Here is a 14,739-nt window from a genome sequence, read left to right on the forward strand (position 1 = left end):
ATGACTTTTCCCGCCCTCACCGAGGGACCGGCCCGGGGCCGAGCTGCCCCGGGAGAAGCGGAGCCAGTCGAGAGCAAAGGCGGAAAAACGGGGCGTCGAGTAGCGGAGCCTGGGCCAAAATGGCGGCGGGCGCTGACAGGGCACTCATTGGCGGCCCCACAGCCAGTAAAGCCTCAGAGCCGCTGAGTCGGGTGGTGGCGGGAGGCGCGAGATTCTTTATTGGTTGGGTCATTCCGGAGCTGGCCAATCCCGTTGAGAGTGTGGGGCGGGGCTGGGCCGAGGCTCGTGGCTGTGTGTCACGTGAGAGCCGCCATGTTGGAGTGGCGCCTGCTGTCAGTCTCGCCTCACCTCGCCTCGCGCTTAGCTTGGAGAAGTGCTGCAGTGAGGTGATTTACTGACTGATCACCTGGTTCAAGAATGGGGCCCGCTGCAGTCGTAAAACATGGTGAGGCCCATCTGGGCGTGGCTGAGATGTGTGGTTCAGGTATTGCTGATGTTCTGTCCATCATCCCTTACCGCTTACAGCTCCTATCACCATTTAAGTGCCTTTGCATCCGAGCTCTGCCTGCACTCCTCTGGTATTTTATTAGTGATGTGTGATGGCTTTTAGCTGGTGCTGCCCTTGAGTCGGTAGCTGTGCGCTCCCTGGTGTAACAGTCCTTAAAAGAGCGTTCTGGAAGTGATGTATTCACTTCAGTGTTTGCCCAGTGCTGGTTTTTTACACTGAGGTTCACCTCAGACTTAGGTTTGTTTTCTTAATTCAGTTCAACTCGCAGCAAAATACCCATAGAGGAAATCACAAATCACACTTCTGCTTCCCTTCGCCCTGAATTTGCAGGTGGGAGAGATTCCACAAAGAAATATCATCGTATTCCTTGGTGTTAGTGCTGCCCAAGGGATATCTGCTGGTCCGAATAAGCATTCTTATGCCTGGATTCTGCAACCCAAAGTAAACATGAGCTCTTCCTTAAAGCTTAGCTCTGACTGGACCCAGAACTTCAAGGCTTATTCAAGCAGCTGACTGTTCCTTGCATACCTCTGAGAAGCTGGACCCAAGAATAAGGAGGAGAACCACTTATGGAGGTTCTGCAGCTGCGCCACTCTCCCACCTTGCTGGCAGGCATCCAGTGATTGGTGTCAGTGTCCTGAAGTGGTGTGGCTGAAGTGAAGGGAGTCAGTCTCGATTGAAGGATCACTTATTAATTCCTTTCCTTGCAAGTGCTGAGATTGGATTTCTATTTTCAGTGCTTCTGAATTTCTCAGTGATTGTAATGAGTTCCAGGTATAACTCCACTCTTCATTTAGTCTATTGCTTTCTCTGACAAGTGTTCATTGTTCTGTGTTAAGCCACGGGAAGCAGTGGAAGGAGAAGAAATGTGTGCTGGAGGACACAGGCTTCTGTAGATAAATCAGCTTCTGTAGGTAAATTAATGTTTGCAGAGTCAAGTAGATGCAATCTTGAAGCAAAAGGCAAGATGATAGAGAGAAAGCTTGTGTCTGAACACCAGGATGTGAATTTTCAGGGCTGTGGGTAGTTTGAAAAATAGACTGAGATAAACATAGTTCCCAATGAGAAATATTTTGGTAATGTCACATGGTAAATAGCTCATCAAGGGATTGATTATATGTAAGTTGGTGTTTGCTTATCATCCACAGCTTGAAGGCATTCTGCTTGGTTCCCAAGGGATGTGTATGAGTTTAGATCAGCCAGAGTCTGCGTAATGAAGAAAACATGGAACAGATGATACTAATGGGTGGAAATTAGGATATGATGTATGCGAGCATCGAGAGAAGCACTTGGAGGAGTAATGGAGGAGAAGAGAGTTCTTCAGTGCCTCTGTTTCTCTGGGAATGGAAGATAAATACCACAGACAGAATACAGAATGATTGTTTGTGTGTTTCTGGGAGCTTCTCCTCCAACTCAGAACCAGAATCACTTGTGAATTTGGCCAGAACCCCTTGTCATGAATGAAAAGCGTGTCTCTCACAGATTCTTACCAGGTTCTCTGTAGCAGTGAGTTCACTTCTGCTGCTGAAAATGTCTCTTATGGAAAAAGACAGCAAGTAGATGAACTCTATCAGGAGTTGCCTGACACAGTCTTTGAAGAGTCATATTTGGAATTCTTGCTGGGAGTGACCTACAGCATACACAGCAGCAGCAGTGGCATCACCAAAAGAACACTCAGGGGGGAGGCGGTGCTCGCCAAAAAGTTTGCCCTGTGTTCTGAGTGTAGGTCTGTGTGCACCAGCTCCCAAATCCTTCTGGATTCCCTTTTCTGCAATACATCTATTGTTTATAGGGGAAAGAGGGAGCCAAATCCTGGGCAGATCGTGCTTGAACCCTGCAATACCACAGTAGTTTTTTTCTTGCTGGCTTCCCATGGGGAAATGTATGCAGAAGCAGCTGTCAGGAATTGATGTTATTAACAGGAACAGGCTCTTACCACAAAAATATGAGCTGGGCTGTGTGCTGATAAGACCGTTTCATCGAGAGGGTCCACACCATGATAGCAAAACAGCAAGGTCACAGCATCCTTTCCTATTAGTCCAAGAGAAGAGCAGCTAGGAGCTATGAAATCCTCCAAACGAGAGTCTGCAGACACCTGAGCTCATCTCACCTTCCTGGGGGCTGCTACAGCATGACAAATTCTGCCATAGGCTCCTCCTGCCACAGTGACTTCAGGCCTTCTAAATGGAACGGGGAATGATCTGGTTCCTTGTTGCCCATTCAGCAGCAGTTCTGAGAGCTGGTTTCCCTTCCATCTGTGTCGTGTGAGCGTGCCCCGCCAGAGCCCCAGGCGCATCCCTGCAGTAGTTGGGAGTGAGTGGATTCGGTTCTCTTTGATAAAAGTAATGCTTGCCTCACGGCCTCACCTCCAACCTCACGGAGCACACAGCAGGAAAGGCCTGAGGACACACGGTGGGCGGAGGAAAAGAGGAAGGCGTACAGGCGTGCCTCAAGCATTACTTGGCACAGCCTCACCACAGCAGCGCACACAGAGCTGCACCATTCAGACTGGGGCACCTTTGCAAGCTCTTCAGCTTCAGTGTTTGCTGGGAGAGGGCATCTTCCAGTCCAGCTTGAACAGGAGGAATGGGTTCACTGGGACAGAGAAGGAGTGCAGCAAACAGCTATTCTCCAGAGCCTGCTTAGCACCACCAGGAGCAGGAAGAGACGAGGACATTTCCTGCCTGTTGCTTCCAAATCCTGATTTCCACCTAACCTGACACCTTAAGGTGAAGTTTGAGGTCACACTGCAGTTTCTGAGCCCCATCAGTCCCTGCTGGTTAGAAAGTTAGCACAAAAACTAGGAGACCAGAACCACCAGGGGTGGCTGAATGTGTAAGACAGGCTTTAAACTAAGAGAACAGGAGAAGGGGAGGAAGCAGCAGCTCTAGGAGGGAACAGTGGACAAAGTTACTGAACAAAGGGCACGAGGCGTTGTGACGGGGAGTCACAAAATTAATGTGAAGCTTCATCAGGTTCACTTTTAGCACTCAGTGAGCACAAGGAAGCACCCCAGACCTCTTACAGAAGCTGCATGCTGGGGAGCATGAGGTGCCCCCACACTACCGCACTATGGCATATGGGGAATAAACACAGCATGCTTGCAGGTGCATATGGGGAATAAACACAGCATGCTTGCAGGTGCACAGCTACGACCTTGTTGGGATCACAGAAGTGGGGAGAGATGTGGGGGCCTCCCACAGCTGGAGCATTGCAGCAGAGCAATACAGGCTCTTTAAGACTGACAAGATGGAAAGATGAGGTTGGATTGCTCCTCCTTGTAAGGGAGCAGCTGAAGTGCACAAAGTGCTGTCCGGGGTTGGAGGAGGAGCAAACCAGGAGTTCAGTGGTTCAGGTTAATGAGGGGCTGGATAGAGCTGCTGTTATGATGGGCTCCTGCTCCAGGCCACCTGAGCAGCAAGGACAAGCAGACGAGGCCCTCTACAGGCAGGTGGGAGCAGCCTCACCAGGCTCAGGCCTTGGTCCTTCGTGGGACCCCATGGAGGAACAGCGCGGCAGAACCTAAACAATTCAGGAGGTTTTGGGGTGCATTGATAAGAATTCTTGAGAGTGGATATTGCTGATCTGGTAGACTTCGAGTCAGTCCTTTGATACTGTGCCCTACAGGGCACATAAACAAGCTGTTGTCGTGGGGCCTGGATGGGTGATAGGAGGTGGATTGAAAGCAGCCTGAATAGCAGAGCCCAGAGGATGGCCATCAGCAGTGCCAGGTTTAGCTGGAGGTTACTAACGAGCAGCACACCCCAGGAATCAGCGCTGGGTCCAGACTTGCTCAGCATCTTTGTTAGTGCTCTGGATGATGGGGCACAGAATATCCTCAGCAAGTCTGCAGATTGGAGTCCAACAAGGGACTGAAAGAGTCTGAAGCAGCTCTGAGGGAAGGCTGAGAGATCTGTGGCTGTTCAGCCTGAAAAAGAGGGGGTGCAAGGAATCTTCTGAATGTGTGTGTATGCATACCTGAAAGGAGAGTGCCATGAGGGCAGAGCCAGGGCATAGTGCTGCCTACACCCTTAGAGGGAAAATGCTTCCTGAGGGTGGACTTCAGAGATGCTGCTAAAGCCATCCCCCTCAGTCCCTGCCCCAGGGCACAGAGCTAGTCTCCTTCCTGAGGCCGTGGTAGCACCCCACAAAGGGTTCACAGGATCACAGAATTGTAGGGGTTGGAAGGGATCTCCAGAGATCATGGAGTCCAACCCCCTTGCCAAAGCAGGTTCCCTACAGCAGGTCACACAGGTCGGCATGTTGGAACAGTTTGGGGCAGCTCTCCCCCCACCCTATGATCTAGGGAGAAAAGAGCAGCACAGGGAGCAAGAGATCCTCAGTGCTTTTTATTGGGCTCACAAAATACACAGCAAGAAGAGCCAGGATGCAGCCCCAGTCCAGGCAGCCATGCAGACAGGAGCACCAGTCCCTTGTTGGGACAAAAGACACGCCTGTCCCCACACCAGCACAGGGACACCTACCACTGGCTGGCAAGGTATGTACTGCAGTATGAACTGCAGGCCTGGAGAAGGCTTTGTCCTGGTGACTCTTCTTCCTTTCTCTGTGGCCCGGGGCAGCACAGCAGCACTGTTCTAGGCCTTGCCTGCAGCCTCCATTGTGCCATTGTCTTCTTCACCTGTTGGTGGCTCTGAGGTGCTGGGATCTTTTTGGGGCAGAGACCCACAGCCTTGGTCCTCCTCTGCACTGCAGCATGAGTCTGTGAGCAGATGGACAGAGAACAGTGAGGAGCCAGCTGCATGCAACCCTATTCTGCTGCTGGAAAAACCTGTGTGACACTTGTAGGAAGCAGGAGCTGATCCTTGAGATCAGGATCACGTACAGGTCCTAGTGCTGCAGCATAGGACATGCCTGCTCTACAGCTAGAGCTGGCCCCTCAGGTTGAAGGCATGAAACAGCCCTAAAGGGCACTGAAGCTGGCCCAAAGCTCTGCACTGGGGACATGCCCAGCATGTTGAGCCACACAGGGCAGCCAGAGCAGAGGTGGGGGAAACTGACAGGGAGCACAAGGCGGTGGGGGTGGCAGAGCAGAGAGAACTGGGGTTTATGGGTTAACAATTCAACATCACCTTCCTCATCCTGAGTCTCTGATGCTCTCCTGTCTTGGTTCTGGGACAGTAACGTGAGCCTGTTGATGGCCAGCAGGGCTTTGCCTGTTTTCTGGAGAGAAGGAAAAGAGCACTGAGGCTCACTGGAAGGGAACCCTTCGTGCCCTCCGCTGTCCCCCAGGCACAGCTTGCCCCACATACCTGCCACTTCCGACGGGTCAGGAACTGCTTGATCCGCTCCTTTGGCAGTGCCTTCATGCTTCGGGGCAGGGGCTGCTGGAGCCAGGGGTGCTGGAGAGCCCCTGGGCTGGAGAGCCGGCAGCTGGGGATGGATACAGTTTGAGGGGCTGCCCTCTGGCCCTTGGTGTGGCCCCAAGGAGTGGCTCTGGGCACTGCTGTGTTCAGCACAGAAGGGTTTGCACCTTCCCCTGCTCATCCCTGGGCTTGAGCATCTGCTCCCTTCATCTTCCTCACACCCCGAATCCTGCTCTAACCACGGGGACTCACCCCACACCTGGATCTTACCGAGGATCTTTCTGCAGCAGCTGGCTGATGAAGTCCTTGGCCTGCTGGGAGATGTCTGAGAAGATCTCCTCCTCAAATTCCCACCGGGCAGCTGTGATATTGCTCAGTGTCTCCATGTCATTCTCTCCCTGGAAGGGGGACTCCCCACTCAGCCTGAAGAGAGAGCAGAGGACTTCAGGGTCAGCTCAGCCCCTTCCTGAGCAACTGTTGTCCCCAGGAGTCCACTCACAAGATATAACAGATGACACCGACGCTCCACATGTCCGTGGCAAGGCCCACAGGCTCAAAGGAGACCACTTCTGGAGCCATGAACTCAGGAGTTCCATGCAGCACCTTCACAGGGGTGTCCGGAGCTGCAGAGGAGATGGAGCCCATGGGCAGGCAGCCCCATTGTAGCCCAGCTGAACCAGACATGTGCCCCTGCACCCAGCTGGAACATCCTGTTGTCACCAAGGGTCCCCCCTCACTCACCCAACTTCCGTGCCAGGCCAAAGTCGATGATCTTGAGCCAGTGACTGGCTGGGCTGACGCAGACAATGTTCTCAGGTTTGAGGTCGAGGTGGATGACAGCCTGGCCATGCATGTACTGCAGCCCCTCCAGGATCTGCCGCATGTATTGGGTGCTGCTGGGCTCTGTGTGCTCGAAGTCATCATCCACGATCCGCTCAAAGAGTTCCCCACCAGCCACACTGCAGGTGCAGGCAGAGTGCTGAGAACCACACAGGGGTCTGCAGGTTCCCAAACCACCCTGCACTCCGTGCCACCATCCCAGGGCACAGAGAGCCACCCCAGCACCATCCCCATCGCCCACACTCACTACTCCATGACCATCACCAGCTCTGTGGGACCCTGGAAGGCAGCAAGGCACTGCACGAGGCGAGGGTGATGCAGCAGGTTCATCAGCTCAACCTCAGCCCGAGCCGCCTGCTTCTCCTTGGCTGTCCGTGTCCGGAAGAACTTCCCAGCCCGGATCTTGCCTGTGGCTTTCTCCTGCAGCCGGTACACTGTCCCAAACTTGCCCCTGGAACAGAGCAAGCAGGAGGAATGGAGGAGCTGTCCCCATCACTGCCACCTCACATCCCACCCATAACAGACCCTACAGCTCAGAGCTGTAGGGATTGTAGGACCCCTACTTACTCTCCAAGCTTCTCCAGCTGTGCGTACACATCTGAAACCTTATCCTGGCTGTTAATGACAACATCACAGCATTCAAAATCCTCCTCACCTGCTGGTAGGAATAGAGGGGGGTGATCAGGGGAGCTGTAGTAACACAGCCAAAGCATTGAAACAGAGTGGGACAAGAGGTGAGTGCTGATGGGGGGGGAGGAGCCCAGTGCTGGGGACCCAGCGCTGCAGCTATGCCCCTCCCTGAGCAGACCAAGGACAGTGTGTACCTTCTGCCTGAGACATCACGGTGCCACTGGTCCCTGTCGAGGTGTTAGCACGGTCAGGACAGATGCTGGATGCAGTGTTGGTGTGGGGGTGAGGCAAGGGCACCCCTCTGCCTGCTCCTTGGGATCTGCATGGGAAAGAAGCAAGGCTGTGCACGCGGGGAGAGCCCCAGGCAGCCCCCACTGATGCCATGCAGGGTGCTGCACCTTCACCAGGAAAGACTTCAGGAAGATGCCAAGCTGCTGTTTGCACAGGCAGGAAGCAATTTTAAAGCAGCACCCCTTTTTCCCCTCGAATGGGAACGATCTCTGTCTAGGACCCCCATTACCTTAGGCAAGAAGCTACAGCCTCTTACATGCTCCAGCTCACAGCAGCCAGGAAATCCCCAGGAAAAACTGCTTCTCTAGGGCAGAGGAGCTGCTTCCTTAGGCAAGTCCCCTCCTCAAGCATACCCATAAGGAGGGGGTAGGCCAGATCACAGACACACCCAGGTGCGGCACGGTGGCACCCAAACCCAGACCCTCAGTGCTGACCTGTCACCACCTGGTCCCGTTGTGTTCCAGGCCACCCACACAGGCTCCCAGTCCTTCCAGGTCACCGCTGAGCCACCGGAGTCACGAGTGAGCTGGGAAGGAAGGGTGATGCTGGAGTTGGCATTGGGGATCACTGCAGCCACACAGCTTAAATGGGGACATCGCAGGGCAAAGCGCCAGCCAGGCTCCAGGCGCAGCTGGAGCATCGCTCTCGCAGGGAACAGCCCTCCCCTTCCTTCCCAGAGCATTTCCGTACTCGGGGAGAAACAACCACAAGCATCAATGCTGAGCTGCCTGGCAGCCGCCCCCAAAGCAGCCCCAGCACTGCAATCCCAAATACCTCACTGGGCACCACTCAGGTTTGGACCCAGATCCCAGCTAGAGAAACCCCAGTTAAAACCACCCAGGGTTCTGCAGAGAACTCACAAGACCTCAGCTTCACACTAGCCAATATCCCATCCTAGAGCCTTAGCTGGACCTAAATCCTGCAGCAGCCCCACCTCATCCCACCCACAAGGCCCTAAGTACCCACACCTGCTCCCCCAGCTCCACTTGCAGCCAATATCCCATCAGATCCATTGCTGTCCCTACACCCGTCCCAGGCTGTGACTACCCTGAAGTCCCCAGGTAAGCTGGGATGAACGCAGCATTGTGAAACCACTCCTGCTTCTGAACTCTGCTGCTTTGAAGCAAAAACAGGGTTTTCCAGCCTCTCCCTCAGGACCAAGGGATTTGCAGGCTGTGCAGCTGCTCTGAAAGCACCGTGTTATGGTTTCTGCTGCTTTAAAATCAGAATGACGCAACGATTTCCCACAGACCTGGGGATGGGGCCGAGGAGCTGCAGAGGGTCCCACCCCTTGGGCAGCCCTGCGTCACAGCCTCCCTGCAGCTCAGGAGATGTCACCCCATTACCTGCTGTGCCCCTACAGGGTCCTGGCACTGCTCTGGTTATCGCTGGTGCTGCTGGGACAGAAGCGATACAGGGCTCTGCCAGCCACTCCCAAAGTGCTCAAAGTCCATGGGACAACGTTCCCAGCAGGGTGGCAGGGCCACTGCGTCCAGGCTCTCACACAGCCCACGGCCTGGGGACAGTGACACGACCTCACCGCTCTCCCGCTGCAATATCGACCCTGCTGGGACACAGCACAGCGTGCCGGGGACATGGAGGACATGTAGGGGACGAGAGAGGAGAGGCCAGAGCTGCTGCAGTGGGTGAGGGGCGGTGGAGACCCCCGTCTGTGTACCTCATTCCTTGCAACATCCTCAACATGGGGTTTAATCCTGTTCAGGAGGGTTTGGGGGTTTAGACCGTGCTGTAATGCACCATCTGCATCTCAGCACGGGGCAAAAAGGAGATGAAAAGGGACAAAATTGGGCAGAGTGAGGCTGTAAGGTGCTGCACAGCACAGGGAATGGGGTCTGTGCAGCACCCGAGGGCACAATCGGAATCCACAGCTGCTGGGTGTCAGTGTTGTCCTCATGCTCATCCCAGCAAAATAGAAAAATGCTCTGGAAAAAAAAAGTCAAAGCTCTTTGTTGAAACTGATCACATCCTTCATCCCCCACACCTTAATTCTCCGGGGGCTGGAGATGTCCCACACCCCCAGTTTGGAATGAACCCAAAAGAAAAAGAGAAAAGCCAAAGCTTTTAAGAGCTGAGCGCAGGATGTGCCCCAAAAAGCTGCAGAAATGCCCACTGTGGGATTTGGATGTACAGCGAAGTTTGGTGGGGTGCTGGGGCCGGGTGTGCAATCCCAGCTCTTTCTCTTGGGTCTCTTGTCTCTCCACACACCCCCATGTTTCCTACCCCATTTCAGGTCCCCTCTTTGTGCTGGATGCTAGGTGGGTTTAAAGAGAAGCTGCCTGTTTGTGTGCCTGAGCACTCAATCTGCTCACAGAGCCCTGCTCTGGTGTCCATCACTCTAGGTTCCATAGGGGCCACCATCTCTCATCTTGGCCCCGTAGCCATGCTGATGCACAGCAGGGCCACCCATCTTGGGGCAGCACCCAGAACTGGGGGCAGTGCTACATGGAGAGGACACAGGACATTTGGGGGACACTGGGGAAAGGGAAGACATGGGGACATGTGGAACCACAGGAATACAGGGGGCATGGATGGCATGTAGGGGGACACGGGAGGCATGAGGAGGATGTGCAGGGATGTAAGGTACATGGAAGACTCGGGGGATGAGGGGGATGTGGGGAGATACAGGGGACATAGAAGACATGGGGGACATGTGGGACGTGGGGGGACACAAGGGACATAGAGGACACAGTGGACATGGGAGGCATGTGAGCAATGTGACGGTTACAAAGCACATGGGGGGACATGGGAGGCCTGAGGACACCAGGAATGGGGACACATTGAAGCCACAGGGATCTGGGAGGACCCAGGGACAGGTGGGTGACCCTGGGACATGCGGGGGGACATGGAGTGCACGTGGGACATGAGATGATGTAGGGAGATGTTGGGGGGATTCAGAGGACCTGGGGATGCAGAGGGGACATGAGTGGCACGGGAAGCACCCAGAGACATGGGGACACAACAAGAATATGTTGGCTGGGGACATCAAGCAGGATCTGGGAACTGGGAAAAAGTCATAACTGGGAGCTAGGAACTGGGATCTGAGAAGTGAGAACTGGAGCAAAGGATTGGTTCTGGGTACTGTGGGGTGGAAACTGGAAACTGGGAGCAAGGAATTGGGAAGAATTGGTAACTGGGAAGCGGTAACTGGGATCTAGGGACTTAGAATTGGGAGCTCAGAACAGAGAACACTGAGCTGGGAAGTAGGGAATGCAATTACTGTGTTGAGAACTGGGAATGTGGTGCTGGGAGTTGTGAACTGGTGGCTGGGAAATGGGAAGTGGTGAAAGGGAACTGGGAATGCGAAGCAGAGGGCTTTAAAAGAGGAGGTGAAATGGCTGGGAAGTGGTAACTGCTAGAAGCAAGTGTGATTTGGGAGCTGGAAACTGGGAGTTCTTGGAGCTGGGAACAGGGAAATGGAAACTGAACAGGGAGCTTGGAACTGTGGCCTCAGTCACAGAGCTCAGAAATGGGAGTTGCTCAATGGAACTGGAAACCAGAGATGGAAATTGGGAACTTAAAATTAGCAACGGGGATCTAGGAACCACAACGGTGAAGGAAGAAGATACGGCGATGGGAGCCCATGGGGTTTAATGTGCACTGAGAGGAGCTGTGGCCGCCATGAGGCCTTCCCTCAGCCTCCTCTTCTCCGGGCCCAACACAGCGCAGAGTCTCAGCGCTCCTCACAGCCGTGCGCTCAGTCCCTGCCCCGTCTGTAACCCTATTTTTTGTCTATGTTTCGGTACGTGGGTGGATCTTCCGAACGGAGCCGGAGACAGGCACAGCGCGGGGCTCCCACCGGGCGGTAGGCCCGGAGCAGGCCGCAGGCCCAGCGCCCGTCGCCATGGCAACGCAAAGCGCGCAGGCGCAGAATCCCATGAGTGGGCCTCACGGCATCATGGGACAACAAGTCCGCAGCGCTACACCCCCCTCAACCCCGCCCGCGGCGTAGGACTACAGCTCCCATAAACCCTCACGGCGGAAGCGCACCTCTCCCCTTCCTCTACATATCTCCCTCCCATTGGCTCCGCCGCGATGCCCGGCAGCAGTACGGCAGCGTCTGATTGGTTGGAAGGCGAGCGGGACGAGGCGGCGGCTATGGCGGACGAGCGGGCGGTGTGAGGGCTCGGCCGCCATTTTGTGTGTGTGGGGGCTTACGCCAGGCCTCGCTGCCCGCCGCCGCGGGGCCGGTGAGCGGCCGGGGACTTCGAGGGGACTCTGGGCCGAGCCGGGAGCACGGGGGAGCGGCTCCCTCCGGTGTTGAGTCCTGAGGAGAGCGGCGGAGGCCCGCGCGGTGCGGCCGTTCCCCTCAGGAGTGCGGGGCTGTGGGGCGGGGAGGGCTCCGGGAAGGCCGCAGCTCCGGGGGGGGGCCGTGGCTGAGGGAAACGGGGCGGAGGGGGCCGAACCTGGGCCTCACTTGGGGGATGAGAGGGGTAGCAGACATAGTGGTAGGAAAGCTGTGAGCTCGGGCTGTGCTGGAGATCAGCGGTGTCTGAGTGACCCCGGTGGGCGCAGCGTGGGGAGAAACGGCGCATTTTTGTAGTGAAAGAGACGCTTTGGTTTAGAAACATGGAAAAGCCACACGGTGACACAACGCGCCTTTAATGCACGGCAGCTGAAAAATGGCCCCCTGAGAACATTACCCTCGGTACCACTCGGGCTCACGGGACCCTGAAGTGCTGCAGGGCTCCCCACAGCCAATGCGGACCCACACATCACCCCCAGAGCCCCACACAGCAGCCCTGGGGTCCATCATGCACCACAGAGCCCCAGCCTGGGGCTGCAGACGTCACTCAGTGCAGTGGAAATGAAGGCTGGGGAAATAACAGTGCTTGGACTTGGTTCAGGTGTAAAACTGCACCATTTGGGGCTTCTGAGTGTAGGTCCTGCTGTCAAATGTGGGATCTGCCAGTCACAAGCTGAATTCTTTTCCATTTATACAACTGGAGGGTTGGTTTCATTCTCTTTTTTTAAGAAAATGCTCTGTTGAAACAGGTTTGCTGACAAATGTCCACGTTGCTCTATTAGTTCCTGTGTGCTGGAGCCTTGCACTTCATACACTGCTGCATGGCCGGGCTGGGAGCTTTATTTCCATGTACCTCAGTGCTGTGTTCAGCCCTCACAGTAAGGAAGACGCTGAGGCCCTGGAGTGTGTGCAGAGAAGGGCATGGAGCTGTGAGGGCTGTGAGCACAGAGGGGGGCAGCTGAGGGAGCAGGGATGGGTCAGTGAGGAGGAGAGGAGCTCAGGGAGACCTCATTGCTCTCTACAGCACCCTGGAAGGAGGTGGGGGAGGGGGGGGAAGTCGGCCTCTGCTCCAGGTAGCAGCAATAGGACGAGAGGGATGGGCTTATGTTGCACCAGGGGAGGAGCAGGTTGGATATTAGGAAATATTTCTTCGCAGAATGGGTGGTGGGGCAGTGGCACAGCTGCCCAGGGGGTGTTTGGAACCGTGGGGATGTGGCCCCGTAGCAGGCAGGGTGGGATGGGGGCGGAGGTCCCCAAGGACCTTAATGGCTTTCCATGCCTAAAGACGGCGTGGTGCTCTGCGTGTCTTAGAGCTGAACGTGTCGTGTTGTTGAACCTGTGTGCCCTGCGCCTGTCTGGTTGTTAGAGGTGGGGATTTTTGGTGCTTTTTTTTCCAAAATGGTGTGAAGGGGGATGGAAAGAAGCCACAGAGGGGCAGATCCCGGTGCCGTGGGGCAGCCGGATGGGGACGCTGTGCGGGGTTAGCAGCGTCAGAGAGCCTGCTTTAGAAAGGAGTCCTGCTTACATTGCAGTGTCGTTGGGATGGCCAGAGCAGCGTGTGAGTGCTGTGTCTTAAAGGTAGCGAATAGGCGGCACTGGAGCGAGTTGAGCCTTAGGGCTGGCGCTGTACGCAGCGAGCAGCAGCGATGCCAAAGCCGGGCCCTTGCGAGGAGCCACGGAGCGGCCGCGAAGCCGTCCCAAAGCTGCCGGCCTGCGGGAGCCGCGCTGTGCCGCGCCGTGCCGTCCCCTCGGCGGCGCTGCGGGGGGAGCCGGGTTTCGCTTAGCGCGGCCGTTGGCTGTTGCGGTGTTGGCGTGCTGTTACAATGGACGGCTTCCCTTTTTGCGGCAGCGTTTTCGGGGAGCCGGGCTGCCGCTGCAACGCTTCCTGCCTGGAGAGCGGCTGGAAGCAGAGCGGGGTGTCCCGGCTCCCCCTGGGGACAGGGCGCTTCAGCGGGCGCTGAAAGGCTGTGCTGCCGCTAAGTGTGAGCGCAGGAGGTGGGGTCGGACTCTGCGGGGCGACGCACCGCTCCGGAACACCTGCGGTGGGGATTAGAAGCAATTAGTGTGTGTTAAGACTCCTTCATTAAGCAGAATGTGGCATAAAGTTGGTAGAATCAAAGCAGGGTCGGGGAGTCGATGGTTATGGAGGGAGCAGCGGCGCTCTGAGCGGGGGGAGAGGTTCCTGCGTTCCTGTGTTTGTAAGAGCCGTCGTTGAAGTGTTTGCAGGTAACTCCGAACAAAGGGCCGCTCTTATGAATTCAATGTAACCGGTTTGGGGTCAGGGGGTGCAGGACGGCCTGCACGAACCGGTCACGGCTTCACTTAGTAGCACCCGCGCTGCTACATTTCTCTGACGATGCCCTCGTGCGGGTTTGTCCCCCTCCAGGTGCCGAAGGCTGCCCGTGCTGCCCGGCTCACCGGGGCTCCCTGCTGCCGGAGTCGGACGCGCAGCTGTCCGGGAGGAGCCGAGGCCCCGTGCGGCGCTGCGGGGCTCCAGGTGGAACAGGAGGCCTCAGCGGGCTGCTGCTTCTCTCCCTGAGCAATGGCTCCTAACGAGTGAGATCCCAATTAACCCAGCCCGCTCCTAACGAGTGAGATCCCAATTAACCCAGCCCGCTCCTAACGAGTGAGATCCCAATTAACCCAGCCCGCTCCAACACACGGAGCGGCGGCAGGGCCCCTGCAGCCACCCCAGCGCTGCCGCTGCCCGGCGCTGTCATGGCAGAGGGAAGGGCAAAGGAGACTGCGAGGCTCCGGGGCAGCACCTCGGCACCCCGCTGTCCTTCCCACAGCTGGTGGCAGCGTTTGCCCCGAGCGGATTTTTTGGCCAAGCTTGTGCTAAAACCTTCCTGGAGCCCCACGGCAGCCCCACGCCATCTTCC

At 56.0% G+C, this 14,739-nt stretch overlaps 1 protein-coding gene across 1 annotated transcript; it reads right to left on the reverse strand.

Annotated features, from left to right (window-relative positions):
* Positions 1-4,838: 4,838 nt before the first annotated feature.
* On the reverse strand, positions 4,839-8,960 carry LOC128088754 (myosin light chain kinase, smooth muscle-like). Its single transcript, XM_052699535.1, has 11 exons — positions 8,940-8,960; positions 8,028-8,119; positions 7,497-7,621; positions 7,240-7,330; positions 6,920-7,123; positions 6,574-6,791; positions 6,332-6,455; positions 6,103-6,255; positions 5,779-5,899; positions 5,599-5,689; positions 4,839-5,228 (listed from the first exon to the last, which is right to left on the reverse strand). Exons 3-11 carry the CDS (start codon positions 7,510-7,512, stop codon positions 5,104-5,106), a joined length of 1,143 nt encoding a protein of 380 aa, XP_052555495.1. The 5' UTR covers positions 7,513-7,621; positions 8,028-8,119; positions 8,940-8,960; the 3' UTR covers positions 4,839-5,103.
* Between the last annotated feature and the right edge of the window lie 5,779 nt (positions 8,961-14,739).

The sequence above is a fragment of the Tympanuchus pallidicinctus genome, unplaced genomic scaffold (genome assembly GCF_026119805.1).
Source record: "Tympanuchus pallidicinctus isolate F22 unplaced genomic scaffold, pur_lepc_1.0 scaffold37, whole genome shotgun sequence".
Taxonomy (NCBI): domain Eukaryota; kingdom Metazoa; phylum Chordata; class Aves; order Galliformes; family Phasianidae; genus Tympanuchus; species Tympanuchus pallidicinctus.

Excerpts from the sequence above, each read along its gene's own strand:
- LOC128088754 (XM_052699535.1), bottom strand. Across the intron at positions 7,124-7,239 it reads CAGCTGGAGAAGCTTGGAGA|GGGCAAGTTTGGGACAGTGT; the intron begins GTAAGTAGGGGT and ends GCTCTGTTCCAG. Across the intron at positions 5,900-6,102 it reads CTGCTGCAGAAAGATCCTCG|CTGCCGGCTCTCCAGCCCAG; the intron begins GTAAGATCCAGG and ends ATCCATCCCCAG.